This window comes from Dysidea avara, chromosome 9, assembly GCF_963678975.1.
Source record: "Dysidea avara chromosome 9, odDysAvar1.4, whole genome shotgun sequence".
Lineage (NCBI taxonomy): Eukaryota > Metazoa > Porifera > Demospongiae > Dictyoceratida > Dysideidae > Dysidea > Dysidea avara.
The window spans coordinates 8,246,774-8,272,014 of NC_089280.1; the positions used below are offsets into that span (position 1 = coordinate 8,246,774).

Here is a 25,241-nt window from a genome sequence, read left to right on the forward strand (position 1 = left end):
CAGTCTTTATAGAAAAGGCTATTTCAGCCATTGTAAAAAATTGGGCTTCTATCCCAAAAAAAGTATACACTGTACCATATACGTAAAAAGCTTCAAGGTAGAGAACTTTTGTAGATGAGTAACTATGGCAAGATTCATGGGAAAATATTCTTAACTAGCTAGGCAATTATCATAGACAATTGCTGGATTCAGAGGAAAAGTTTCGTTGGTGAAAGATATACACAAATTTTATAGAAAATAAACAGGAAAAGGATCATTTGTTGTCAATTCACAGTCAAATTTATATCACAAACTCGATAGCTACACATTCAACATTAGGCCATTCCAAAGTTTCCCGTCCTGACCGCAGGCATATTTGCATGCGGGCAGGTGGTCCATTTCCATTACTTCATTATGAGATTGGCAGCTTTTCAAGTAATTATTTGCCTGCTGACACTGTTTTTGCTAAGCCCGTCAATATGCAAGAATAACTGGAAAATAATGGAAGAATACGGAATAATGGAATATTAGAGCTGACAGTAACCAGATGCGGGCAGTGGATGGGAAACAGGAAATTTATTTGGAGTGGCCTTATCATGCCAGTATAACTGCCTTGTGTTACTTACATGATGGCTCATGCATGTGGTAGACTGACCATTCATGTGAAGAACCGCTAACAGGTAACTCAGTGTGGTTTCGTCCTTGGGATTTGTTACTAGTTTACTTACTGAACAATGTATCATAAAAGTAAGCACATGAATGTTTCGTTCCATAAAATAATGTAACGGAACTGGTTCCTCTCCGTATAATAATGAGCCCACATATAATAGATCAGTGTAGTAGAGGGTTCCCTCTGCAATCTATGTACCAATTCTTATGATTCTAGCAGTCCAATGTTAGCTATTGAGGGTGGGAGTTTAGCTGTGTCTACTTATCCAAGTTAGCCACTAGGGCTAATTAGGGTTCAGTTTGATCTTTACTATATATAGGCTAGCCGGATCATTGTTTTATTGTCTTGTATTTTAAACAGTCAATAATTCAGGGAGTTATCAGCAGTAACACAGTGAGTAGGACTCTGACAACTTGTGAAAAGTAGTGAGATCAAGTTCAGAATACAGTTTTAAATTTTTTTCACATTATAAGGTAAAGTCAAAAGTGTGTGCCCAAAAAGGTATTCCCAGCACTTCATACGGGTTTGTTCAATTTTTCTGATCTGTCACTGTGACAGGTCCTCAGCAGAAGTTACTTAAATATTGATCCATACTGGCAATGCATGCCCACAATCATAATGCAAGGCACCATGTGTCACAAACCTCTGCACCTTGGACTAATGCTGAGTCATGCAAGGGTCTGGTGACCACACATGGAAGGCTTGTGCAGATATATACGTGAGGCACCAATCGGATTGCAGCATTTCCTGTGACATTATTCACCCAACAGACGTGTCAAAAATAGGGCTGTCAAACTGAGCAATACAGAATGAATGAGATTAATTTATACCTAATAGTATACATTTTTGGGTATCTGTATGCGTATTTACTAACAACCTAGTGGTACAGCATTGAATAAACATAGCAATAAATACAGTAATATTAGAACACAGGCAATGTATGTATCCATGTCTCAATATAAAATGCCTATAGCTACACCTATGTGATTATACAAAAAATATTATATTTCTCTTTACCTCAAACCCTATATAACTTTCTCTCATCTATACTTACATAATATTAAAGAGTGGAAATTAAAATATGTATCAAGTTTAGTACTGTGCTCTACAAGGAAGTGCCCACTTAATGAAACAACTACTATCACTGGAATATGATGTAAACAGTTCCTGGTAGCCAACTCCAATACTCATCAGTACAGTACAAGGAACACTGTCAAGTTGTCTTGAATAATACACACTGTTTGGTATGATTTGTTTATCTTTAGTAACGACACCGCAACTTGACAAGAATCCCTGAGCATTCATTTTTCCTCTTAGAACAACAAGGAAATCTACTTTTGAGCAATGAGCACCGGGTAGTTTAGCAAGGCTGTATTGACCTTCTGTGACATTCTCAATGGTGATCATGAAAACATTTCCACTGTTGTCACCAATGTAAATAACGTGGTCAGAGGGAAGTAGTACAGTAACTGTAGAATGGGAAGAAAATACAAATCTGATATGACAAAGTTAAAATCAAGAGAAACATAACGTAACAATTTTATGGATTTGGTGAATGTTTTACTAGAGTCAGTGAATACAGTCATTATGGATTTTGGTACTATACAGAGAATGTGAAGAATACTTTTAAGCAGAAATGCTTAGCAAAGTGCTATATACACCATAGGGACTAATAAACATCCTTTAACCTTTAAACCCGCATAATCCAGAAAACTGGACTTAAATGTAATAAATACACATGCCTTGCACAAAGCACTGTAACTTTTGAAGTGTCCATCCTATGGCCATGCAATTTATGACATTCTACTTGTGATGTAACAAGGATTAAAATGATACCTAGGGTTTTACCCTAATGCAAAATGGTTAGGCTAAAACTAACTGTGAAAATAACTTTTCGGTATGGAAACACACAAATCCTTTACATACCTTTACAAAATGGTCGATAACTCAATGGTACGTAGTTGCTCCTATCACTTTGCAGCAACTTCCATTCGATTCCTCGTGAAATTTTCTATCAGGCCATATATCACTCACGTATGTAAATCCACAATTGAAATTAAACACATGGCAAGAATTTTGAAACGTGGACACACAAGTTCATCGCTTCATAACAAGTAGATACAGTGTTCATTTAACTTTCTCCAAGTAGCTCAGTGAACACACTTTTAATCTATGCGTATTTGTAGGCTGTAAGAATTAAGTTATTCCACCTAGTGTTGCCATGCATGTCCATATTGTGTAAACACGCATTTCCGAAAAGTTCTCTGCGGGTTTAAGGGTTAATAATGAATCACATTATAAAAGTCAAGCGTGTCAGATGTGTCGCCAGTAACGGTGTGAATATAGTTTACGATTGTAGGGATTTCATTAGCTAGATAAACAGCCATCTAACCACTCAATATGTCAAGCAAACAAAATGATTGTAAGTATATAACTGCTGCTGATACGAGCACAATTATTTTGAATTTCTCTATTAAAGCAGTCACCCATTTTTACATTTATTTTCATTGTTACAGCACACAGCAAGCCTTCAAAGAAAAATTGTAAACTTTGACATTTAGAGTATTATTAGCAGTACTCTATGGACTAATGTAACTATGAATCTTGTTAAGATAACAAGTTTAAGGAAAACTAGAAATTTTAAGTTCGATTAGGGATCATAGAAGAAAAAGTAGGGAAACAAGGGAGGTCGCCTACACCCGAGGGGTACGTAATGACCTGAACGTTCGTAGATCACTTCTGAAATTATTTCTGAAAGGTGAAATACTGTCTGAAATTTGTGCAGTTTGAAAGATGAAATTTGACGATTGAAAAGATGTAATGAAAATTTATGGAATTTTACGGAGTCTAACTTTTATGGATTTGCTAATTTTAAAATCACTGAATTTTACAGAGTTATTTGAACTGAAATTTATCTTGAAAGATGAAATATGGGCAGTCATATTTCTGAGAGATGAAATATGGGCAGTCATCTTTGAAATTTTGTGGACGATTTTGGTTCATCGCCTATATACACCTGCAGATATACTAGTGAACATTTAATCCCTAACTCAGTTTATACCCAAGACCAAGACTGAATTAGGGATTAAATGTTCACTAGCAAGCAGGAAGGCGGATGGGCAAGCGGGCGGGCGGGCAGGCAGGCAGGCAGGTAGGCAGTAGAAAATTCTATTGCATAATTGTTTTTAAATTTTGTAACAATTTATTGAAATTTTGCCTTTAGGATCGTACTGAAGGTACTTTTGGGCTTGGTTGCACCTAACCAATACTGCCAAGGTGGCATGATAGAGTTGTGAAGCTGGTTTTTGGGTGAATTGTTTGGCTAGGAAAACCCGAATCTCCATGATCCCTATTATATGTATGATAGTGGCAACATAATCCAAACTAAATGACACTTATAACCATATTAATATAAATTGCACTTGTATGGATTTCATTAGTTAGATAAGCTACTGGTTGATCAATAAAGCTGTCTGCTCACATCAATTAGCTCTCAGTACAACTGTTTGTAATTTATGACAAAGCCATTTTAAAACTCTCTAATAGAGCAATCTTTTGTTTTCAAGTATTTAATGAACATCTCAACTATAACCACAAAATGCATAATCATATGTAAAATCTTTCAATTTAGTTATTGTCGACAACAATTTCATGTGTGCATAATTATATATAGCTCTGCAGCTAGAGTAGACTATGGTAACAGGTTGCTAACTGCCAAAGCTGCTGTAGCATTTAATAGCTATGACCTTGTGGTCTGTAGTACATTATAAAGCATTTAGGTGTATACAGTATAGTCACAGGCAATCATTCAAAGTCTATCAACAGAGAAAGCCATAAGCCATAATACCAGGAGTAGAAAAGGAATATAATAATAAAAGGGTGGGAAAGTCAACTAACACAGATCCTAAGGCTACAATTCCTCTATTCATTATTCCCTATCACATGTTCATCAACTTGCAAATTTAACAGCACCTAAGAAAGATGCTTCAAGAACTGGAATACAACATTAATGAGTATAACAATCCAGATGTGATAAACGTGAGTTTGATTGTGTGTAGTCAGGTCTGATCACAAATTATGTAATAAATGCACACAAAACAAAATGTTGGGCGCCACTTCTTACCAGGATTACTCAGTGAAGGTTTAATGATGGTATACAACTTGGGGTCTACATCAACACTCCAACAAGATATTGCTAACCCTCCATCATGTAGAGCATACATGACTGATGATTTGTGGTCTTGATTTGGTGAACACTTCAACTGAACAATACTAGTATCATGTGGTAGGTCAGTACAATACTCCTTTATCTCTACCACCTTCACAGTCTCTGTATTTCCATTTGTACTAACTGGAGGCTTCACTATTTGAATAACACCAATGTCATAACTACACCATAGTTGAGAATGACCATTGGAAACACCACATGTTTCTATTGTGTTCAGTTTAAAGGTCTGCCAAGATATTGATATTGTAGTGGAGCTGTGGAAATATTTTATAGCAAGGGCATCATCCAATAAAACCTTCTTGCCCCAGAGAAATACTATCAAGCCATTAGCATATGCAGTAGCAATTAGACCGGTGGAAAGATCGACTACCAACATTGTGACAGGTTTATTACAAAATTCTTGCAACACGATATCTTTAACTACAAAGTGATTTTTCACATCACATACTGCAAGAACTCCACTATCATAAACCATCCAAATATGTTTGCCATATTCACACATTGCCTTGACACAGCTCTTCAGTGTTATATAGTCACCCTGTAATATAATGACAAATCTATTACCTAGTGGCCATGTTATTGTATATACTATAAGGCCGGCCTTTTACATTTTGAGGTTAGTGTAAGAAAAGTGGTTGGTAAATGGTTTCTATTCTTTTTACTGCAGCCTTTTCAATTAAGTTTAATTAAATAATGTAACGGCTGTAATAAATTACACTTATTTGGTCACAAACCATGAATAATATCACTACTCTAGACTTTGCACCTGACACTTCACATGCAACATCATATATATTTGCAACCACAATGTCTAGTGGAGCCTATATAGGATGTCAATACAGCAACTAGAAGATTACTTCCAGTAATGTAGCAATCTACTTACAGTTTCACAAAGTTTTGGATGTGCCAGCATTGGATGCAGATCCCTTCTCTGAAATTCAAATACATTTTGAAGAAGAGAGCTTTGCTCTACAAATCTATAAGACACTAAGCTATATGAACCTTCTTTGAAACCTGCTATCCAAACTGATTCTTTGGTAATATCTTCACTTTCTGTCTGTTCAGTCACTAGCACAGCAGATAATGATGTTGGCTCAATTGGATATGTATTTCTTAATTCAGTACAGCTAGGGGACTTGAAATAATCTTTTATCGTTTGAGCAGTTGGTCGTTGTGTGCATTCCTGTGCCCAGCAACTTTGTACACACTCTATTAACGAAAGTGGATAATTTGGATCCTACAGAATACGGTATACAAAATATAGTAATAATGTGAAAAAATTGAAGAACTACAGTATTCACCTCTGGTAAAAACTTGGGTCTTCTTCCTACAGCAATGTCAGCATTGAACTCCCAAAAAATTCCTTCTGGTGGCAGTTTCCTTAGAGTCATAACTCTATACATTGCAATCCCCATTGAAAACAAATCAACCTATATGTAGAAAGCAAACACTTTTTGTCTAGTGCTGTACTGTAATTCAGGTAGCTACTGTAAACACACATCACGTATGTGCTTTTAATGAGACTAGTATTTTAAAAATATATTAGTTAAAAAGTGAAGTAGGGATTTAAACAATAAAAATCAGTGAGACAAGAGATGAATGATGGTATTACAACACAGCTCTGTGATAAAATCCCTACATTGGCATGTCATAATAGTGGCAGATCTAGAAATTCTCATAGGGGGGGTTTCAGGTTTAGATATCTGCGATATTCTTATGTGGGAATTAGTGGAAGTCACTCAACCAACATGCAAAGCATGCTCTAACTAGGGGCAGGAAAATTTTGAAAAATTAGCCTTCTGAGATTGAATTTGGTACACTTTTGATTAAATAAACACTATATGAATTACTGCATGGTATTAATGTTATTATCCAACCCTATAGCAGTGGAAATTCTAAAAGCTGACATTCAGAGGGCAAAGCAAACTAACTGAATTCCCCCACCCCCACAGGAAAATTTTTGACATTTTAGCCTTATTTAGTGCTGAACTTGTTTAATAAACATCATAAATGATCATGCATATTGAAAGAAAGCTCATTATTCAATACCAATCTCTAGAAGTGTAGCTATGAATCTGCATGGCATATGCAATATACACGTGGGGCACAACATTTAGTATATCTAGTAGCAGGTATGATTTCATGCATCATAAATGCTCTGGAATGACTGCATAGGTTCTCTTAGATAAAAATAAGTTTTGGAGTGTTTCAGAATAATTAACAGGGGCATGGAACAAGGAAGGCACTACCAAGCCCAGAAGGTACTCACGATGATCCACAAGAAGGATGCCACCTAGATGAGACCACATGAATCATGTTGTCATGCATTGTATAACCTCTAGCCTTGCAACTGTGGTCAAGCTGGAAAGCTGGCAGGCAGACCAAAAATCAATTCTTTAAAATTCAATATTAATGATTATATGTTTTTTGTAGGTTTAACGCTACACTCAACTTTAGGTACAATAAGACTCTTCCATAAAGGTACTTTTTGCCCCTTAAGATGTTTCTAGGGTGGTTTTTAGAGATGGAATTTTGGTGGACGCTGTTCGCGATCCTTACTTAAACAGTACTACCGTGATGTTTGTTAACAATTCTAAATTAATAATGTGCAGCTTGTTATTAATCTTTTATACTGTCACACTTTATTTTACTGATCAGAATGACACTCCCATCTGCCCTACTATTAATGCTATAATCAGATTTTTTTGTGGTAGCTAAATACACAAAATTATACAAAAAGTTTAAAGAGTTGCTATGAAACAAGCATCTCCTAGAAATAGCATTGTTGGCAAGAGCCAAGTGGATGATTATTTAAAGTGGTTAAAATTAATAAAGTCAATCACTATTTAAATTCCATAAACTTACTGCTAACTATATACACAAGCCCGTCTTTACACTGTAGCCAAGTGCTATTCATTGCAGAAAGGTATGCTAGCTGTATGTGGTATTATAAAAGTAAGAGTATATAATGGGGAGGGAGAGTGTCGAACTGTGCTATAAGCTGTGAAAATGAGCCCGTAAAGTATCCCTCATACCTTTGTTTCTTCTCGTAAAGCTGACCACTGTTGATTGCTCAGATTTAACACCTTAAGAGTTTTAATGGGTGGTCCGCATAGAATGGCAATGGCTGAAATTCCATCTAGATGTGCTATTTTCGCTAGTAGAACTGTCGAATGGCAACCATGATGAAATCTTGCCCATGATGAAATCTCTCTCATGATGAAATCTCGCCCATGATGAAATCTTGACCACTTGAATGAATCTTGACCACTTGGAATGAAATCTTACCCATGACAAAACCTCAACTGACCATGACAAAACCCCGATGTTTGCTTTCCAGGTTAGCTGCTTGTGTCTTTCTCTTTCAATGACAAGTTCCTCTGTGTGATGTGCTATACTTTTCTCGAGTACACCGTTCTTTCACTCAGTAGTCATGTACGCAAAGTGCACCCTCTGCACTTATAATTAGTCACCAATCAACATAAATCACCAAGTCATTTGAATGATGCCATAGGACTATATAGCGTATAGTGCGGTTCAACACTCTCTATATAGCTATAATTACATGAATTACATGTATAATAGAATTACATGTAGGATAATTACATGAATTACATGTATAATAGAATCACATGTAGGATCAAGTCATCAGCATGAACAGGCGTAATTATTATACGTTTGTTCCTTCGTCGAGTCGGACCCCGGTTAGTGTAACTTCAACACTCTCTATATAGCGTATAGTGCAGTGCAGTTTCAACATAGTTCAGTTATATAGCGTATAGTGCAGTTCAACACTCTCTCTCCCCATTATATACTCTTGTTAAAAGTATAAGTATGTATTTATATTTACTTAAAGCACTTGCATTGGCGAAGATCAAACAAATAAGAGTGCTATTATTTCTATACAGCACTGAAAGGAAAATACAGCACTGCATACAGAAAATACAGCACTGTTGATTAAATGTATAACATTATAAATAGCCAGAAATATCCAAAATGATGTTATCTGTTTGTTGTATGACCAAACTTGCAATATATAGACACTTACTAATTGTTTGATACTTGAAAACAATGTGGTTTGAGTCTACTACAAAATGAATGTTCCAAACAAAGATGACCGGAAAGCACTTTAAACCAGTTAAAACACTGCAACACTCGTGTAATATGAACCATGAGCCTAGCCTAACCATGATGTGGTCTCAAGCTGAACCATGATGATGTGGTCTCAAGCTTTAGCCTAACCATGATGTGGTCTCAAGCTGAATACAGTACTCGGCTTTGTCTCATGCTGTATTAGTCTCTTTTTATTATTATTATTATTACTAGGACCGCGTCACATACAACCAAGTACATACACCAACGTGACAGCCTCCTGGTGAGGCTATTAGGTGGTGAAGGCACGATCCCCAAATCAACTCAATATGTCACAGTAGTGACAGATACAACACAATAGTGGCATCGTAACTAAAGGCCATCAGTAGCTAAGTGCCAGTACATCATTGGTGTGGTAATGGCACAGTGATGTGTACACAGTATATGTAATTATGTATACAGGAGAGAACTGTGCATTATTGCAGTATTGTATGCAGCAATACATTATAGGCAACATCAACAGATAAATATACAGTAAAGTATCAACATCAACTATGGTTCATCAGTGGTGTAGCAATGGCACAGTGATGGGTGACACACTATAGTTATGCATACACAACTTGCAGGAGATAACTACACTATACTGTAGGAGTATGCAAGCCAGATGAACCAGATAAAGGAAGACACCCAAGCCAGCCAGAGCCTAGTAGATAACTTGCCAGGTGAAGGCAAAAAAAGATTAAACACGTATTGAATTGCCTGACACCAACACAAAGGAAGTTCGCCATGCCAGCTGCACAAGACAAGATCGTTTACTTGTATTTCATATTGTAAAGAGCGTGGCATGTGTTTTAATGTTTTCTTGTATTGTTAATTAATTAAATATTTTATGCGACTGGCAGCTGGCATAGAGACGTGAGATAAAAACTTACTTGTAATCTTGTTTACGTGTAAAGTGGCCTCTTGCTCTCCTGAAGTCCCTTCACGGACATTCACTAATCTTCTCCTTTGCGCAATCTGTAATTAAGCAAGGGTGTGGTACTGAGCGTTATATAGAATTACACGTATGGTCAAGTCATCAGCACAAACGGGTGTAACGATTATACATTTGTGCCTTCATTCACAGGCGAATCGATCCCCGGTTAATTTATGTCTCTAGGCCTCGTAGTTTTCTCAAACATTAATTATTATTTATTTATATATTATTTATGACGTAATTTAAACCGCGTTTCGTATAATTCTTAGTATTTGGTTGTATAATTATTATTATTATTACTAGGATCGCTTCACATACAATCAAGTACATACACCAACATGACAACCCCCTGGTGAGGCTATTAGGAGGCGAAGGCATGATCAAAATAATTATGATCCCAAATGAACTCATTATGTCACAATGTAGTGACAGATCATAACTAGAGGCCACCAGTTGCTGTCGCAAAATCACTGGTGTAGCAATGGCACAGTGATGTGTGCACAGTATATGCATACAAACCATACAGGAGAAAACTATACATTATTGTAGTATTGTGTGCAGCAATGCATTATTGGCAACATCACTGAAGATAAACATTATTCAGCTATGTAGCCAATATGCAGCACAGTATCAGCATCAACTAGAGGTCACCGGTAACTAAATATGGTTCATTAGTGGTGTGCATGGCAATGGCACAGTGATGGGTGACACACTGTATGCATACACAACTTGTAGGAGATACACAATACTGTTGGTGTATGCAAGCCAGGTGAACCAGATAAAGGAAGACAACCAAGCCAACCAGAGTTAGCCTAGTAAGCCAGGTGAAGGCAATTGCAAATAATTAAACAATACAAGAAAACATTAAAACACATACCAGGCTCTTTACAATACATAGGTACATTTACATAAAATACAAGTAAACAATACAAACAGACATACTGTTCCTTTTCTTGTGCAGCTGGCATGGTGAACTTCCTTCATGTTGGTGTCGGGTGTGGCCGCCTGCTTAATCTTCTTTACACGCGAATGGATCTGGCAACTGGCATGGTGAGTTGAAACTGACGTTACAACATTTAAAGATACTTGTAATCTTCTTGTTTACATGTAAAGTGGCATCTGGCTCTCTTGCAATCACTCCGCAGATGTTTGCTAATCTTCTCCTTTGCACTATCTGTAATTAAGCAATGGTGTGGTGCTGGGCATTATATAGAATTACATGTAGGATCAAGTCATCAGCATGAACAGGCGTAATTATTATACGTTTGTTCCTTTGTTCACCGTCGAGTTGGACCCCGGTTAGTGTAAGTTCATAGGCCTTGTAGTTTTCCCAAATATTATTTATCTATTTATTATTATTTATGACATAATTTAAACCACATTTCGTATTATTCTTAGTACTTGGTTGTATAATTATTATTATTGTTTATGGATATACAAACACAGGATAAACTATGCAAAAATAAGTTTAGGCACTAGGCCTTTGTTCATATCCATATCCTAACTTGTATTCCCAGTAAAAGTCTAGTTGTTTTTTGAGTAAAGAAATGTTTGATGCTGACATCACATATTCAGGAAGTGAATTCCAACAATTAATGACTCTTTGAGTGAAAAATTATGACAAAGTGTTGTTCTTGACTGTTTTTTATTGAGTGTCCTCTAGTGGGCTGAAATTGGTTCAACACAAATAACTGTGACCATTCAATGTTGTAATATCCTTTCAAAATCTTATATATTTCTATAAGGTCCCCTCGTTTACATCGATAATACAATGAATATAGTCCCAACTTTTACAATCTAGTTGAGTATGGAAGTCTTCTGATTCCTTTGACAAGCTCTGTAGCTCTCATTTGCACCTTTTCAAGCTCTTGCACATGCCCTTGTGTTATTATTTCCATATTGCACTCGCAGCGGTGCTTTAACTAGTACATCAACACTCATGGTAGTGAGTCACATGGCCAAGAAACTACAAAGCACTTGCCCACAATTCAAAGATGCACGGCCACTATTGTGAGTTACTAATGTGTAGGGACAATTTTGTAATTAGCCCAACATTTCTCAATAGATTTGTATTCATTATGTAATACAAAATCTTTAGCTGTCATCATCAAAGGTTTCTTGTGATTAAACTGTATACATAGCTAATAGCTGTAGTTAACTAGCTAATTGATTAAACAGTAGTTATTGGCTATTTTAGAGCAAATGGGTAATTTTCTTATTTGATTAGCAACAGTGATATTGCACTTCACACAATAGTTATAATTTCCATGGGCTTATTATTGTGCACAACACAAATTCATAGTTTAAAATGCTAAGAAAACTATTGCATACTTTATAGAAAGTTTTATTCACTTTGGTTACACTGGATAACCAGCAGTTATTATGTGTTCAGTAACTGGCTAAAATATTTACCCAGTTTCACAGCTCTACACATAGTAACATGACTGCTTACTTTTATTTTATTGTGTATTTACTAGTGCATAAACGAATGTTCTGAAATTCAAATGTTCATTCATTTGGTAGCATTCGAATACAAATTCATAACATTCAAATCCTGTGGGCGGGCACCCAATGTATATAATTAGGTCACGTGCAGATGAAAATGGTACAGGGCACGACGCACGCCATGTGTCAAGTTGTTAACATATTGTTTACACTTAGTTAACAGCCTGTTTTCTACAGTCAGGTGCAGGTGAAGCCAAAAATGCTACACGTGACGGCTAGCACGCCAGGTATGAGGTTGATTACAGTGATGAAACTACTACTTTGCTACTGCTGTTTACACTCACTTTACTGTCTATATCAGAGAGTACTTTAACAAGTAAGTGTATGGAATCCTCACAACAATAGGTCTTACTCCTTAGATTCAATATGTTAAAAATTTTGATTATGGGTTTTAAATATTAGAAGCATTCGAATAATCCGCAGTTTTTCATTCAAACATTTGAATGCATTCGTTTATGCACTAGTATTTACACATGAGTACATACCTTGTCAGTAAGAGGCTTAGTTCCTACATATTCAGCAACTTCTGGAGCAGCATATGTTGGAGTAGCACACTTCCGTTGAAAACCACTTGGACCAACAAGAGCCGAAATCCCCAGATCAGCTAATTTTACTAGTACACCTCCACCTTCACTGTAACAAGATTCACAGTTCAAAGACGTTTCCTTTGAGAAGCAAAAGTGACCAGCTTGAGGATATTTGAATACCAGGATATTTGCTGGTTTAATGTCAAAATGAACAATGCTCTTCTCAGTGTGTAGGTAACAAAGTGCAGAAGACACCTATATAATGAGGCAGAAACTTATTAATGTAACAGCTGCATACACACGCTCATACAACGCACAAAGACACACAAAAATCCACATGCACACACAGACAGGAACACTCATGTACACTAACATACAAGTTCTGTACAATATCTAAGTACCTGGAAAACAGTCTTAGCAACAGTATCTGGGCAAATCCACATATCTGCTTGTGCATGCTCAGCAATAATTTGATCCAGGTTACCTTTGGGTGCCCACTCAAGTATTATTGAGAATGACACAACACACAATCCAAGAAATTGTACAATATTAGGGTGATCCACTGTTGACAACTTGTTAACCTCAACACGCATATCAGCATACACGCTAGCAAGATCTTCGACCTCCAATTTACCATCAACAATTGCAAATGATTTTAAAGCAGCATCTTTACCATGATCCTATCACATGGACACGCGTAGTTAAGTACCATAATTATTTTTGTACAAAATACTTCATCATGATAATTTTGTTTGAATAAAGTATTTTCGCATGATTTACATGAATGACTGTTCTATTAGAGTATCTCGATCCCTTGCAAAATTTTCAAGTAAGTAAATTGTGCATATACAAAATTGTTTTATCACAGAAAAGCTAATTACAGTACAATACATATCTATAACAGCCAAGCTGCAAAATGGGTGCAACAGCCAGGGTAAAAAAAGTTGTGAAATCAAAAGAGACCACAAAGAAATGGCTGTGATGGTACGTTAATGACAACAATTTTAACATAGACAATTCAGGTGAATTTGTATTTTGTCATTAAAGGTGAGCTGTACAGTTTGTGTAAGGCTTCCCAAGTCACATGCTAAAACAGGTTATTTTTTACATTAATGGAAATATTATGGTCGCTAATTAGTCTGTGGCTTATTACCGAATTGTTAGCACCTGTACGTTAGGCAACAGGCACACTCCTTGCTATTCTACACCCTTATGTTTAAAATAGAATTAGTCTGTCATTTTTCACCCAAAAGCCATGAAATTTTGGATGAGTTACTGTAGTAATTTTGCTAAAAAAGAGTGCTAGCAATTTTTTGATAGCAACTTCGGGTGATATATAGCATGGAAGTGAAAAGAAAGATTGGTGACAGTGTCAAACTGGAAGTTGAGTATCTGATGATTGAGGAGCTAAGTCAAAAATAAAAATGCACAATAGTTTGTACTGTTTTGTATAGTGTATCATGAAAGTATCAAGGCTCTAGTGTGTAAACTGTAAGACTAGTTCTAATTTAAAGGGAAAAATTATAACTCACATTCTACAGCAAATTAGCAATGAGTTTGGACTAAAGTGTGCTCTAGTGTTAGCTTATATCCAGTAAGAAAGTACAGCATATTTTCCCAGACCATTTGTGAGTTATGGTAATTTCATGGGAGCCGTACATGAACTGTATGGAGCACTACCACCGCAGCCATTTCTTGGCTGTTACTTCTAATTTCACTTTTTGGTTTTTTTTACAGCTTGGCTGTTTTGATACAGATATCATTTCGTTTTATATTGTAAGCCATGGTGCTATCTTTTAACTTGTTTATTTTTTACTGCAGAAAGTGTTGAACAAGAGAAAGGATTATTTGTATGTATAGCTTTGTATCTGATAAAAATATCAAGACACACGGTAGTGTGTTGTGTGGCCCAAGAAACTGGCGCGCCACACCATGAGTATATTAACAGAAAGAAATAAAATGCAATTTTCACACCGATTTAGCTCTGTGATCCCTAATCCGATCGGAACCAAATTTGCTACAGTAATGTCGGCCAGTTAAGGGAGTCTACATATCAAATTTGAAGAAAATCGCTCCAGCCATTTCCAAGATACAACCGAACAAAATTTTGTGTTAATTTCTGTGGTTTTTTTTTCTTCTTCATGTCGCACACTTTGCAACATCCGCCATAAAACATGAATGCGTGCTCCAATCGGGCTGAAATTTGGCACACTTAAAGGGCTCATTAAGGCAGATCTCGGTACCAACATTGGTAGGACTCCGATGAACATTCACAGAATTCTGACCAATTATTTGCATAAAATAAGGTTGAAGGTCTGTCACATCCACAGGGGAAATGAGTTGAAAATTGATATGTAGATGGAGTAATCATCGTAGGAGTGCCTTTTTGTGGTTTGAAAGGAATCGATACAAAGACCATGGAGATATGACACAAAACCCAACCTGTGTCACAATTATGCGATCGATTTTTATGAATAAAAAAAACTATTAATTTTCACGCCTACCAGGCAAACTGCTTAGAGCAATGAACTGAAAATCAGTATGTAGCTGGAATAATCATCATAGAAAGTCCTTGCAGTAGTACAGAAGAATCGGATTATAAACCACTGAGTTATGTTTTGAAAGGCAACTACGCGTAGATCGAGATAGTCTAATAGAACAGCTACCCTAATAGAGCATTCAGCTACATTTATAACTTACTCCATTATAGAATTATATTACATTGCAAGTTAGTCTGTAGGGAATTCAGCTACAACCAGTTAATCTGATAGACAATTCAGCTACAGGCAAGTCACCCTGTAGAGAGTTCACATAGAAACAAGTCACCCTGTACAGAGATCAGCTAGAAGAAGTCACCTTGTAGAGAGTTCAGCTACTAAGAAACCATCATGTAGAGAGTTCAGCTGCAAACAAATCACCCTGTAGAGAATTCAGCTACAAACAGATCACCCTGTAGAGAGTTCAGCTACATTTCAAGTCGCCCAGTAGAGATACCAGTTGCAAACAAGTTATCCGTAGGGAATAATTGACATGTAACAAATGTATGTATTATATATATATAATTTGTACATTTACTGATAAAATCTGAATTAGTTAAAGTATTTAAAATCTGCTTCATCTTTTCTTCTTCCTGTGGTAAAGGAAAAACAATAGGTTAAAAAGCCCCAAAGCTGGCCATAGGCCGACTTTGGGGTATACAAATACAAAAAGAAGTGAAATCTAATCCAAAACAGCCAAGCTGTAAAAAAAAAAGAGTGCAGCCCTCAGAGAGACTGTGGTGAAAAAACATGTGAAATCCAAGGTGGCAGCCAAGAAATGGCTGTGATGGTAGGTTAATGATAAAAATTTTAATAACAACAATTCAGGTGAATTTGGTCTGGGCACAAAATTTATCTGAATTGTCGTTATTAAAATTTTACCATTAACCTACCATCACAGCCATTTCTTGGCCACCACCTTGGATTTCACATCTTTTTTCACCATAGCCTTTCTGAGGGCCACACTCTTTTTTTACAGCTTGGCTGTTTTTGATTAGACTAATGATTAGTAGGTAGATAATAAGGTGACTTGTTACATAACTAAGCTGTAGCTGAACTTTCTCTGTTCGAAGTTGAACTCTCTACAGGGTGACTTGAAATGTAGTTGAACTCATGACTTGTTCGTAGCTGAATCTTCACAGGGTCTCATGACTTGTTCGTAGCTGAATCTCCACAGGGTAACTTGTTGTAGCTGACCTTTCTACAGGGAGACTTGTAATATAACTGATATCTCTACATGGTGGCTGGATTGTAACTGAACTCTCTACATAGTGATTTTTCTGTAGCTGGACTCTCTCCAGGGTGACTTATAACAGTTAAAATTCTCTACATGACATACATAGTTGAACACTTTAATATTTACTTCTTAGCTGAATGATCTATTAGGTGACTGCTTTATTAGAGTATCTCGATCTTGCACTTGCTACACTACATTGGATTTCATATTGTAACTCTGTGGCTTTAAGCCTGATTCTTCTAAACCATTGAAGGGCCATTATAAGGTGATTGATACCAATATTATATGAGCAGTTTGCATGGTAAGTAGCATAGCAAATCTTGATCCCATTACTGTTACACATTGTTGTTTTTCTTCATGATCTTTAGTTTGATTTATATCTAACCACAAAAGGTTTGAGCTTCAATAGTTAACATAATATTATATCCATGTACACATTTTCAGCTGCTTCCCATAAGCGGTTTACACTGTAGGGGTAACAACATATTGGTGGTTTTTTTTCTGTATAATCGCTAATAACTCCTGAACCCTTTATCATATTCCAGCCAAACATGGTACCAAGATGTGCCTTTAAACCCCCTTGTGTGTGTGAGTGTGTGTGTGTGTGTGTGTGTGTGTGCCAATTTTAAAGGATTTTGAAGTCAGGAATTCCTGAAATGATTTTGCTCAAATTTGGTATGTGGACTACTAACAGTGGCGGACATCTTTACATCAAAAAAATAGTCTTGTTTTATAAAGGCAGCATGCAGTTATGAACGCGTGAAGATCCTGTTTTCTTTCTTCCTCTCAACACACTCACGGTGAGGTATGGCAGCTTCTTGGGCCGCATGACACACTACTGTGTGACTTGCAATTGATTATACTGTAAGATAAAGTCAATACACAGTGAAGCATTTGTTGATTAAACCATTAGTTCACAGTTAAATGGTAGCTATTTACCTTACATTTAAGTAATACATATTTAGCAGTGTTTAATTAGTATATAACTCTTTACTGTTTTGTTCAAAGTGCTCTACTCTTAAACCCAATTTCTAGGCTTGTGCCAATTATGCTGGCATAATTTGGGCATAATAGGTTAGCGAAAACCAGTGTTTATTCTAGGATTTCTCCTTTGGGGAAATCAGGAAGTTGGGGGGTGACCAGGTGATAATCTATTTATAGTTGTCCAAGTTCGCAACTACGTAAAAACAGTTTAAATATTTGTCAACTGGTTAGTCATTTAAAACTGTGTCATGAGTGTTGATTTTTATGATTGAGTGAAGCCAGATCCTATGATTGGTAGAGATTGATGCATGAGTATATAAATCTCCTAGGGACGTATATACAGAGTATTACTAACAAATATTCCTACATATTGTACTTTGCGTTGGAGGATCAAAGCAATTCCGCGTATCGTATTGTCCATACAGTACTAATCAGCAGCATAACTGTACTGTATGAGTCATACAGTACAGTTATACAGCTAATTGGGCAAATACAGTACAGTTATGCGGAGAATTTATTTGTGGAATGTTACGTAAACAACACTGTAAATCGCTACAACCAGCCAAACTAATTCTTCGAGTTCATTCTACGGCTAGGAATAGATTGTATAAACACTTACTAATCATCTGATCACGAAGCTTTTTAAACATGGCTCCACTAAGACAGCACGATTGATCACGTGCGTGATTGATCACGTGCGTGACATTGTAAATCACTAAAACTAGCCAAACTAATCCTATTAGTTCGTTCTACAACTAGAAATAGATTAGTTAAACACTTACTGATATCCTTATCACCAAAAATCTCAGCGGTTTGAGTACTAGAGAAAATCGCTCCGAGCCAGACACGACCAGGAAGTACAATATAACACTTAAAGCACCACCTTGCTTGTGTGTACAAAAAATACAGTACTCGGGGGGTGTCTCAAGGTAAATACAGCACTCGGCTTCGCCTTGTGCTGTATTAGCCTCTCGACACACCCCCTCGTACTGTATTTTCCGTACACACGTGCGGCGGTGCTTTAACTCTAACATAAAGTATGGCTATTCAATATCTGAGAGTCCTTGCTTCTTAGTAGTTTTTTATATTAAAGTTGCTATGCTTAACTCGTCATTAAATTCAATCTAAGAGTGCATAATTTTGTAAAAAAAATCTACCTGATTTACACTCAAATATGGTATGTACAGCCAGCAAAAATACCCCCAGATTTAATCTCAGAAAGTCTGATTTTAAAACTTTTTTTCTTGTTTTGTTATAGTATAACCATGAAATGAAATGAATTACCCTAATATTCAATTTCAAGTAGTCGCTCTAATTCAAATTATTTCTAGGAAGACATCCACTCATGCAGATTCTTTAATTTGCTAGTGCCTTGTGGTATCATACAATAATGGTCAATATGATTTCACACAGATTGTTTATTTAACAGATTGAACACACAGAGTGCACTACTAATATATAGATATAATAATTGTGGACATGAGGTGCACATGGTTGTCCTAGATATGACATCATTATGTCATCACTACTATAATTATCTTATACTGAGTCTGAGAGCATTATAAGGATGTGTTTGTAAATTTAAACCTGGGAAAATTTTACTTATTAAACAATCTGAGATTAAATCTGAGATTAAATCTGAGAGAATTGTTTGATAACTTTTGTGCCCAAGTATTATAGTGTAGTAGTCATTCACAATTTTAGGGGTGAGTCTGAGATTTTAGGGGGGGGCTTCCCCCTAACAGCCCTAGAAAAAAAAACTGGCAAAAACATCAAGCATTACTCCAGTAAAATATAGATATGTTCCAAAAAAGATTTATAGCTACAAATACTATTATTGCATACTATTATTCTATTTACGCATTAGATCAAGATACTTTATTAGAGCAGTCACTTACTCTAACACAAGTAAGGAAATGTATTAATGCACTCCAATGAACAGTCAGATCTCAAGTGATTTCAAAAGCATAATTTTAGCATAAAGACTTGATATTGAGAATTGCTCTAAAACCTAATAAACTGTTTTTATACTTGGGTCAACTCCATCATGTGCTTTAGTCACCCAATTATTGCTTTATGACCATAATTTTAATATTCAAACTGTTCTCACTTTACTATAAAACCAATCTTTATATCCATTCATGCTTTACATGCTTGCTACATATCATAGTAACTTATTAAATACTAGGCTGTTAGCCTCCCTTACAAAATACATAGGTCTAACAGCACTGAAGTTTGCACAAGACTTACAGAAGCTAGCTTCACTTTGTATACCGCTCCAAACCCACCCTTCGCAACTGGTTTATCCACTGTTGTTGCACAAATCTTCTTTGCAGTAACATCATCAAACATCTATATTTCAGCATTGTAAATGCAAATGTAATAATATGTACTGTATCTATAATGCAGTAAAGATCAGCCCATCACAACTTTCTACAAATTTAATGCACTATACTTGCATTAATGTATACTTTGTTACTGAGTTTGTAGTTTGTAATCACCAAAATGCAACATAGTTATTGCTTTACACATTTAGAGTTATTAGTTGATTGGGTACTTCAATTAATTATTTTATGCAGTGCTAAATCAGACAGCATGGATTCATAACTATGATCTTAAACAGTAGGGACCACAAAGGATTAGGCATAACCCACGAAATAACATCACCCAAAAACCAGCCTCAATTTTCCCTGACAACAATGAGGCAGTATTGGTTAGCATCACACAAGCTTTCAGATCGACGAGAAATATTTTCAACAAGTTGCTACTGAATTTAAAAAAAATTATTTAATGCAATTTTCTACTGATACCTTCAGACAAGCATAACTCGATAACGGCTAAGGCTACGGGCATGATTTTTTCACTGTTCGACGTCACTTCAGCCCAAGAGTTGCCTTTTGGTATACTGCAGTACATACAATGCATTCTTCATGGGCTTACCAGTGTCCTCCTTTTTTTGTGTCCCATTCATCTTTGCTGACAGCTAAAAGTGTCGATTTGGTGGTAGCACGCGATGGCTTCCTTCGTAACGTAAATCATCCGTATTTTTCATAGTGGCTATTTTGATTGCAGAAGTGTTTTTCTTGATTTGTATATACTGCTGTGTAACGGGTTGAACATAGCCGACAATGAAGCATAATGGATACTTCACTTTTCAGGTGATAATCAAGACACACGGTAGCGTGTCATGCGGCCCAAGAAGCCGGCGCGCCACACCGTGAGTATATTTACAGGAAGAAACTAAACGCGATTTTCACACCTTTGTAGCTCCGTGATTCCTTATCCGATTGAAACCAAAGTTGCTACAGAAGTGCCGGCTAGGTTGGGGAGTCTACATGCCAAATTTGAAGAAAATCGCTACGGCCATTTCCGAGATACGAGCAGCCAAAGTTTGGGTTTTTTTTCTTCGTTTTTTCTTCTTCTACTTCTTCTTTTCGCACACTTTGCAAAATTCGCCATAAAACACGAATGCGTGCTCTAATCGGGCTGACATTTAGCACACTTAAAGGGTGCATTAAGGCGAATCTCAGTACCAAGTTTGGTAGGAATCCGATGAACATTCACGGAATTATGACCGATTATTTGCGTAAAATAAGGTCGAAGGTCTGTCATGCCCACAGGGTAAACCCCTTGAAGGAATGAGCTGAAAATTGCTATGTAGATGGAGTAACTATCGTAGGAGTGCCTTTTTGTGGTTTGAAAGGAATCCAGTTAAAGGCCATTGAGATATGACACAAAACCCAACCTAGTCACAATTACGCGATCGATGTTTATGAACAAAAAAAACTATTAGTTTTCACGCCTACCAGGCAAACCGCTTAGAACAGTGAGCTGAAAATCGGTGTGTAGCTGGAATAATTATCATAGAAAGTCCTTACGGTAGTACAGAAGAATCGGATTACAAACCACTGAGTTATGATTCCAAAGCCAACTACGTGTAGCATATGGGAGATCGAGATACTCTAATAGAACAGTCACCCTAATAGAGCATTCAGCTACGTTTATAACTTACTCCATTATAGAATTATATTGCATTGCAAGTTATTCTGTAGGAAGTTCAGCTACAAACAGTTAATCTTATAGACAATCCAGCTACAAGCAAGTCACCCTGTAGAGAGTTCAGCTACAAATATGTAGCTGTAGAGATTCAGAGCATCATAAGTCACACTGAAGAAAATTCAGTTATAAACAAGTCATCCTGTAGAGAATTCAGCTACAAATAAGTCACTGCATAGAGGGTTCAGCTACAAAAAGTTACCCAGTAGAGAGTTCATCTAGATCAGCTACAAACAAGTTACTTTATACAATGTTCAGCTACAAGTCACTCTGTAGAGAGTTCAGCTACAAACAAGTCACTCTGTAGTACAAACAAGTCACCGTGGAGAGAGAGTTCAGCAACCAATCAAAAAAACCACTCTGTAAAAATTTCAGCTATACAAACATTTTATAACTCTATAGAGAAGTTATAACTCTATAGAGAGATCAGCTATAAGACATCACCTTATAGAGAGTTCAGTTACAAAGAAGCCACCATGTAGAGAGTTCAACTGAAAACAAATCATCCTGTAGAGAGTTCAGCTATGAACAGATCACCCTGTAGAGAGTTCAGCTAGAAAAAGTCATCCTGTAGAGAGATCAGCTAGAAGGATCACCTTGTAGAGAGTTCAGCTGCAAACAAATCACCTGTAGAGAGTTCAGCTACAAACAAATCACCCTGTAGAGAGATCAGCTAGAAGAAGTTACCTTGTAGAGAGTTCGGCTACAAAGAAATGACCATGTAGAGAGTTCAGCTGCAAATAAATCATCTGTACAGAGTTCAGCCAGAAACAAGTTCACCCTGTAGAGAGATCAGCTAGAAACAAGTCACCCTGTAGAGAGATCAGCTACAAAGAAACCATCCTGTAGAGAGTTCAATTACAAACAGATAACACTATAGAGAGTTCAGCTAGAAACAAGCCACCGTGTAGTGAGATCAGCTAGAAACAAGTCACCCAGAGATCAGCTAGAAACAAGTCACCGTGTAGAGAGATCAGCTAGAAACAAGTCATCCAGGGATCAGCTAGAAACAAGTCACCCTGTAGAGAGATCAGCTATATACAAAGAAACCATCCTGTAGAGAGTTCAGCTACAATCAAGTACACTATAGAGAGATCAGCTAGAAACAAACCATCTTGTAGAGAGTTCAGTTGCAAAAAAATCATCCTGTAGAGAGTTCAGCCACCCTGTAGAGAGTTCAGCTAGAACAAGTCACCTTGTAGAGAGTTCAGCTACAAAGAAACCACCATGTAGAGAGTTCGGCTACAAACAAATCATCTGTAGAGAGTTCAGCCAGACACGAGTTCACCCTGTAGAGAGATCAGCTGGAAATAAGTCACCCTGTAGAGAGATCAGCTACAAAGAAACCATCCTGTAGAGAGTTCACTTACAAACAGATAACCCTATCAGCTAGAAACAAGTCACCATGTAGAGAGATCAGCTAGAAACAACTCACCCTGTAGAGAGATCAGCTAGAAACAAGTCACCCTGTAGAGAGATCAGCTAGAAACAACTCACCCTGTAGAGTGATAGCTACAAAGAAACCATCCTGTAGAGAGTTCAATTACAAACAGATAACCTTATAGAGAGTTCAGCTAGAAACAAATCACCTCGTAGAGAGATCAGCTAGAAACAAGTCACCCTGTAGAGAGGTCAGCTAGAAACAAGTCACCCTGTAGAGAGATCAACTACAAAGAAACCATCCTGTAGAGAGTTCAGCTACAATCAAGTTACACTATAGAGAAATCAACTAGAAACAAATTATCTTGTAGACAGTTCAGTTGCAAACAAATCACCCTGTAGAGAGTTCAGCCACCCTGTAGAGAGTTCAGCTAGAACAAGTCACCTTGTAGAGAGTTCAGCTACAAAGAAACCACCAAGTACAGAATTCAGCTGCAAACAAATCACCCTATAGAGAGTTCAGCTAGAAACAAATCATCTTGTAGAGAGTTCAGCAAGAAATAAATCAACCTGAAAAGAATTCAGCTACAAACAATGAGAGTTTCAGCTACAGTTCAGTTATGTAAGAAGTCACCTTATTAACTACAGTATGTGATAATCATCATTCAATGTTAAATATACAAATATTTCATCAGACAAAAGCTATACACACTCCTTTGTTCCACAATTCCTACAGTAAAGAAGAAGAAAAAAACAAGTTAAAAGGAAGCATCAAAGCCATATGGCGAGTTTTGTGGCTTGCAATACAAAAAGAAGTGATATCTAAACCAAAACAGCCAAGCTGTAAAAAAAGAGTGCAGCCCCCAAAAAGGCAAGATGAAAAAAGATGTGAAATCTACGGTGGCGGCCAAGAAATGGCTGTGATGGTAGGTTAATGGCAAAAATTTTAATTATGACAATTCAGGTGAATTTGGTGCCGAATCCTAGTGGAGGAGGCAACGCAAATTCACCTGAATTGTCAAAATTAAAATTTTTGCCATTAACCTACCATCACAGCCATTTCTTGGCCGCCACCTTGGATTTCACATCTTTTTTCATCTTGGCCTTTTTGGGGGCCGCACTCTTTTTTTACAGCTTGGCTGTTTTGGTTTAGATTGATATAACTGGGCACACTGTGACAATTCAAATGCGATATGTGTGGGTTCACCTGTCATAACAAATTTTGTTGAACCTTCAAATTAGATGAAGTGTTAAATAATATGTACAATTCTTTGGTCACATGCAACCACAAAGACCAAAGTCAAAGTAGGTAAGGCAAGGATGGATACAAAACAAAAACAAACAAACAAAAAAAACAATTAAAATTAATTAATTAGTCCAAGCCAGGTTGCTACGGGCAAAGAATATTCTCTGAGAAGCAGTGATAGCAATTGCTGCAGCTCTGTTGAGTACTGTTTTGGAATGGGAGAAGCTTTGTTTCAAAATGTTTTTCAATTTCATTAAGGTAATGGTCAAGGCATCCAAATTCTAGACGATCAGACGCAAAAACTATTTGTTTGTACTCAGGCTTTCCTTCTTTACATTGACGCTCAGCAGTAAGGTCAGTATTAGAATTGAATGGCAGGTGAGCTCCAGTAATGACGCAGTTTTCAGTTCTTCATTATACACAACTATATCAGGCCTATATACAAGGGTTATACTCTTAATGGTGGACTATCCAGTGATGCTTTGCTATAAAATCATAAATATTTAGCCCATTAGAAATGCAGCTGAAGCCTTTAACAGTTGCTGTAATAGCTTTAAAAGACAAAATGATAAATATTTTAGAGGCGCTTATTGTGTAAAAAGGTAAAAGATAGCTGCTTTAACTGATATTTATACTATGTGGAAAACAAAAAGAGTATAATGTAGCTAGCTAGCTAGCTAGACAAAAAAGTAAACAAACTAGGTATTTAAAAAATCTAAATTTTTAAATGGAAGTAGGGATTGGTATAATGTACATGCTACAAAAAGTAAGGAAACAAGTTCAAAAATGTTACAGCTGAAATGAGAAATGATCCAGCAGTAAAA

At 36.7% G+C, this 25,241-nt stretch overlaps 1 protein-coding gene across 1 annotated transcript in view; it reads right to left on the minus strand.

Moving 5' to 3' along the window:
- Positions 1–1,423: 1,423 nt before the first annotated feature.
- LOC136265511 (leucine-rich repeat serine/threonine-protein kinase 1-like) overlaps positions 1,424–25,241 on the minus strand; it is a 144,420-nt gene continuing 120,602 nt past the window's right edge. The window contains exons 16-22 of the mRNA XM_066060382.1: positions 19,986–20,087; positions 13,379–13,657; positions 12,936–13,232; positions 6,179–6,307; positions 5,761–6,114; positions 4,773–5,415; positions 1,424–2,118 (exon numbers count right to left, since the gene is read on the minus strand). Coding sequence (XP_065916454.1) covers positions 1,742–2,118; positions 4,773–5,415; positions 5,761–6,114; positions 6,179–6,307; positions 12,936–13,232; positions 13,379–13,657; positions 19,986–20,087 — 2,181 coding nt within the window. The 3' untranslated portion in view covers positions 1,424–1,741. The remainder of the gene's footprint in view (positions 2,119–4,772; positions 5,416–5,760; positions 6,115–6,178; positions 6,308–12,935; positions 13,233–13,378; positions 13,658–19,985; positions 20,088–25,241) is intronic.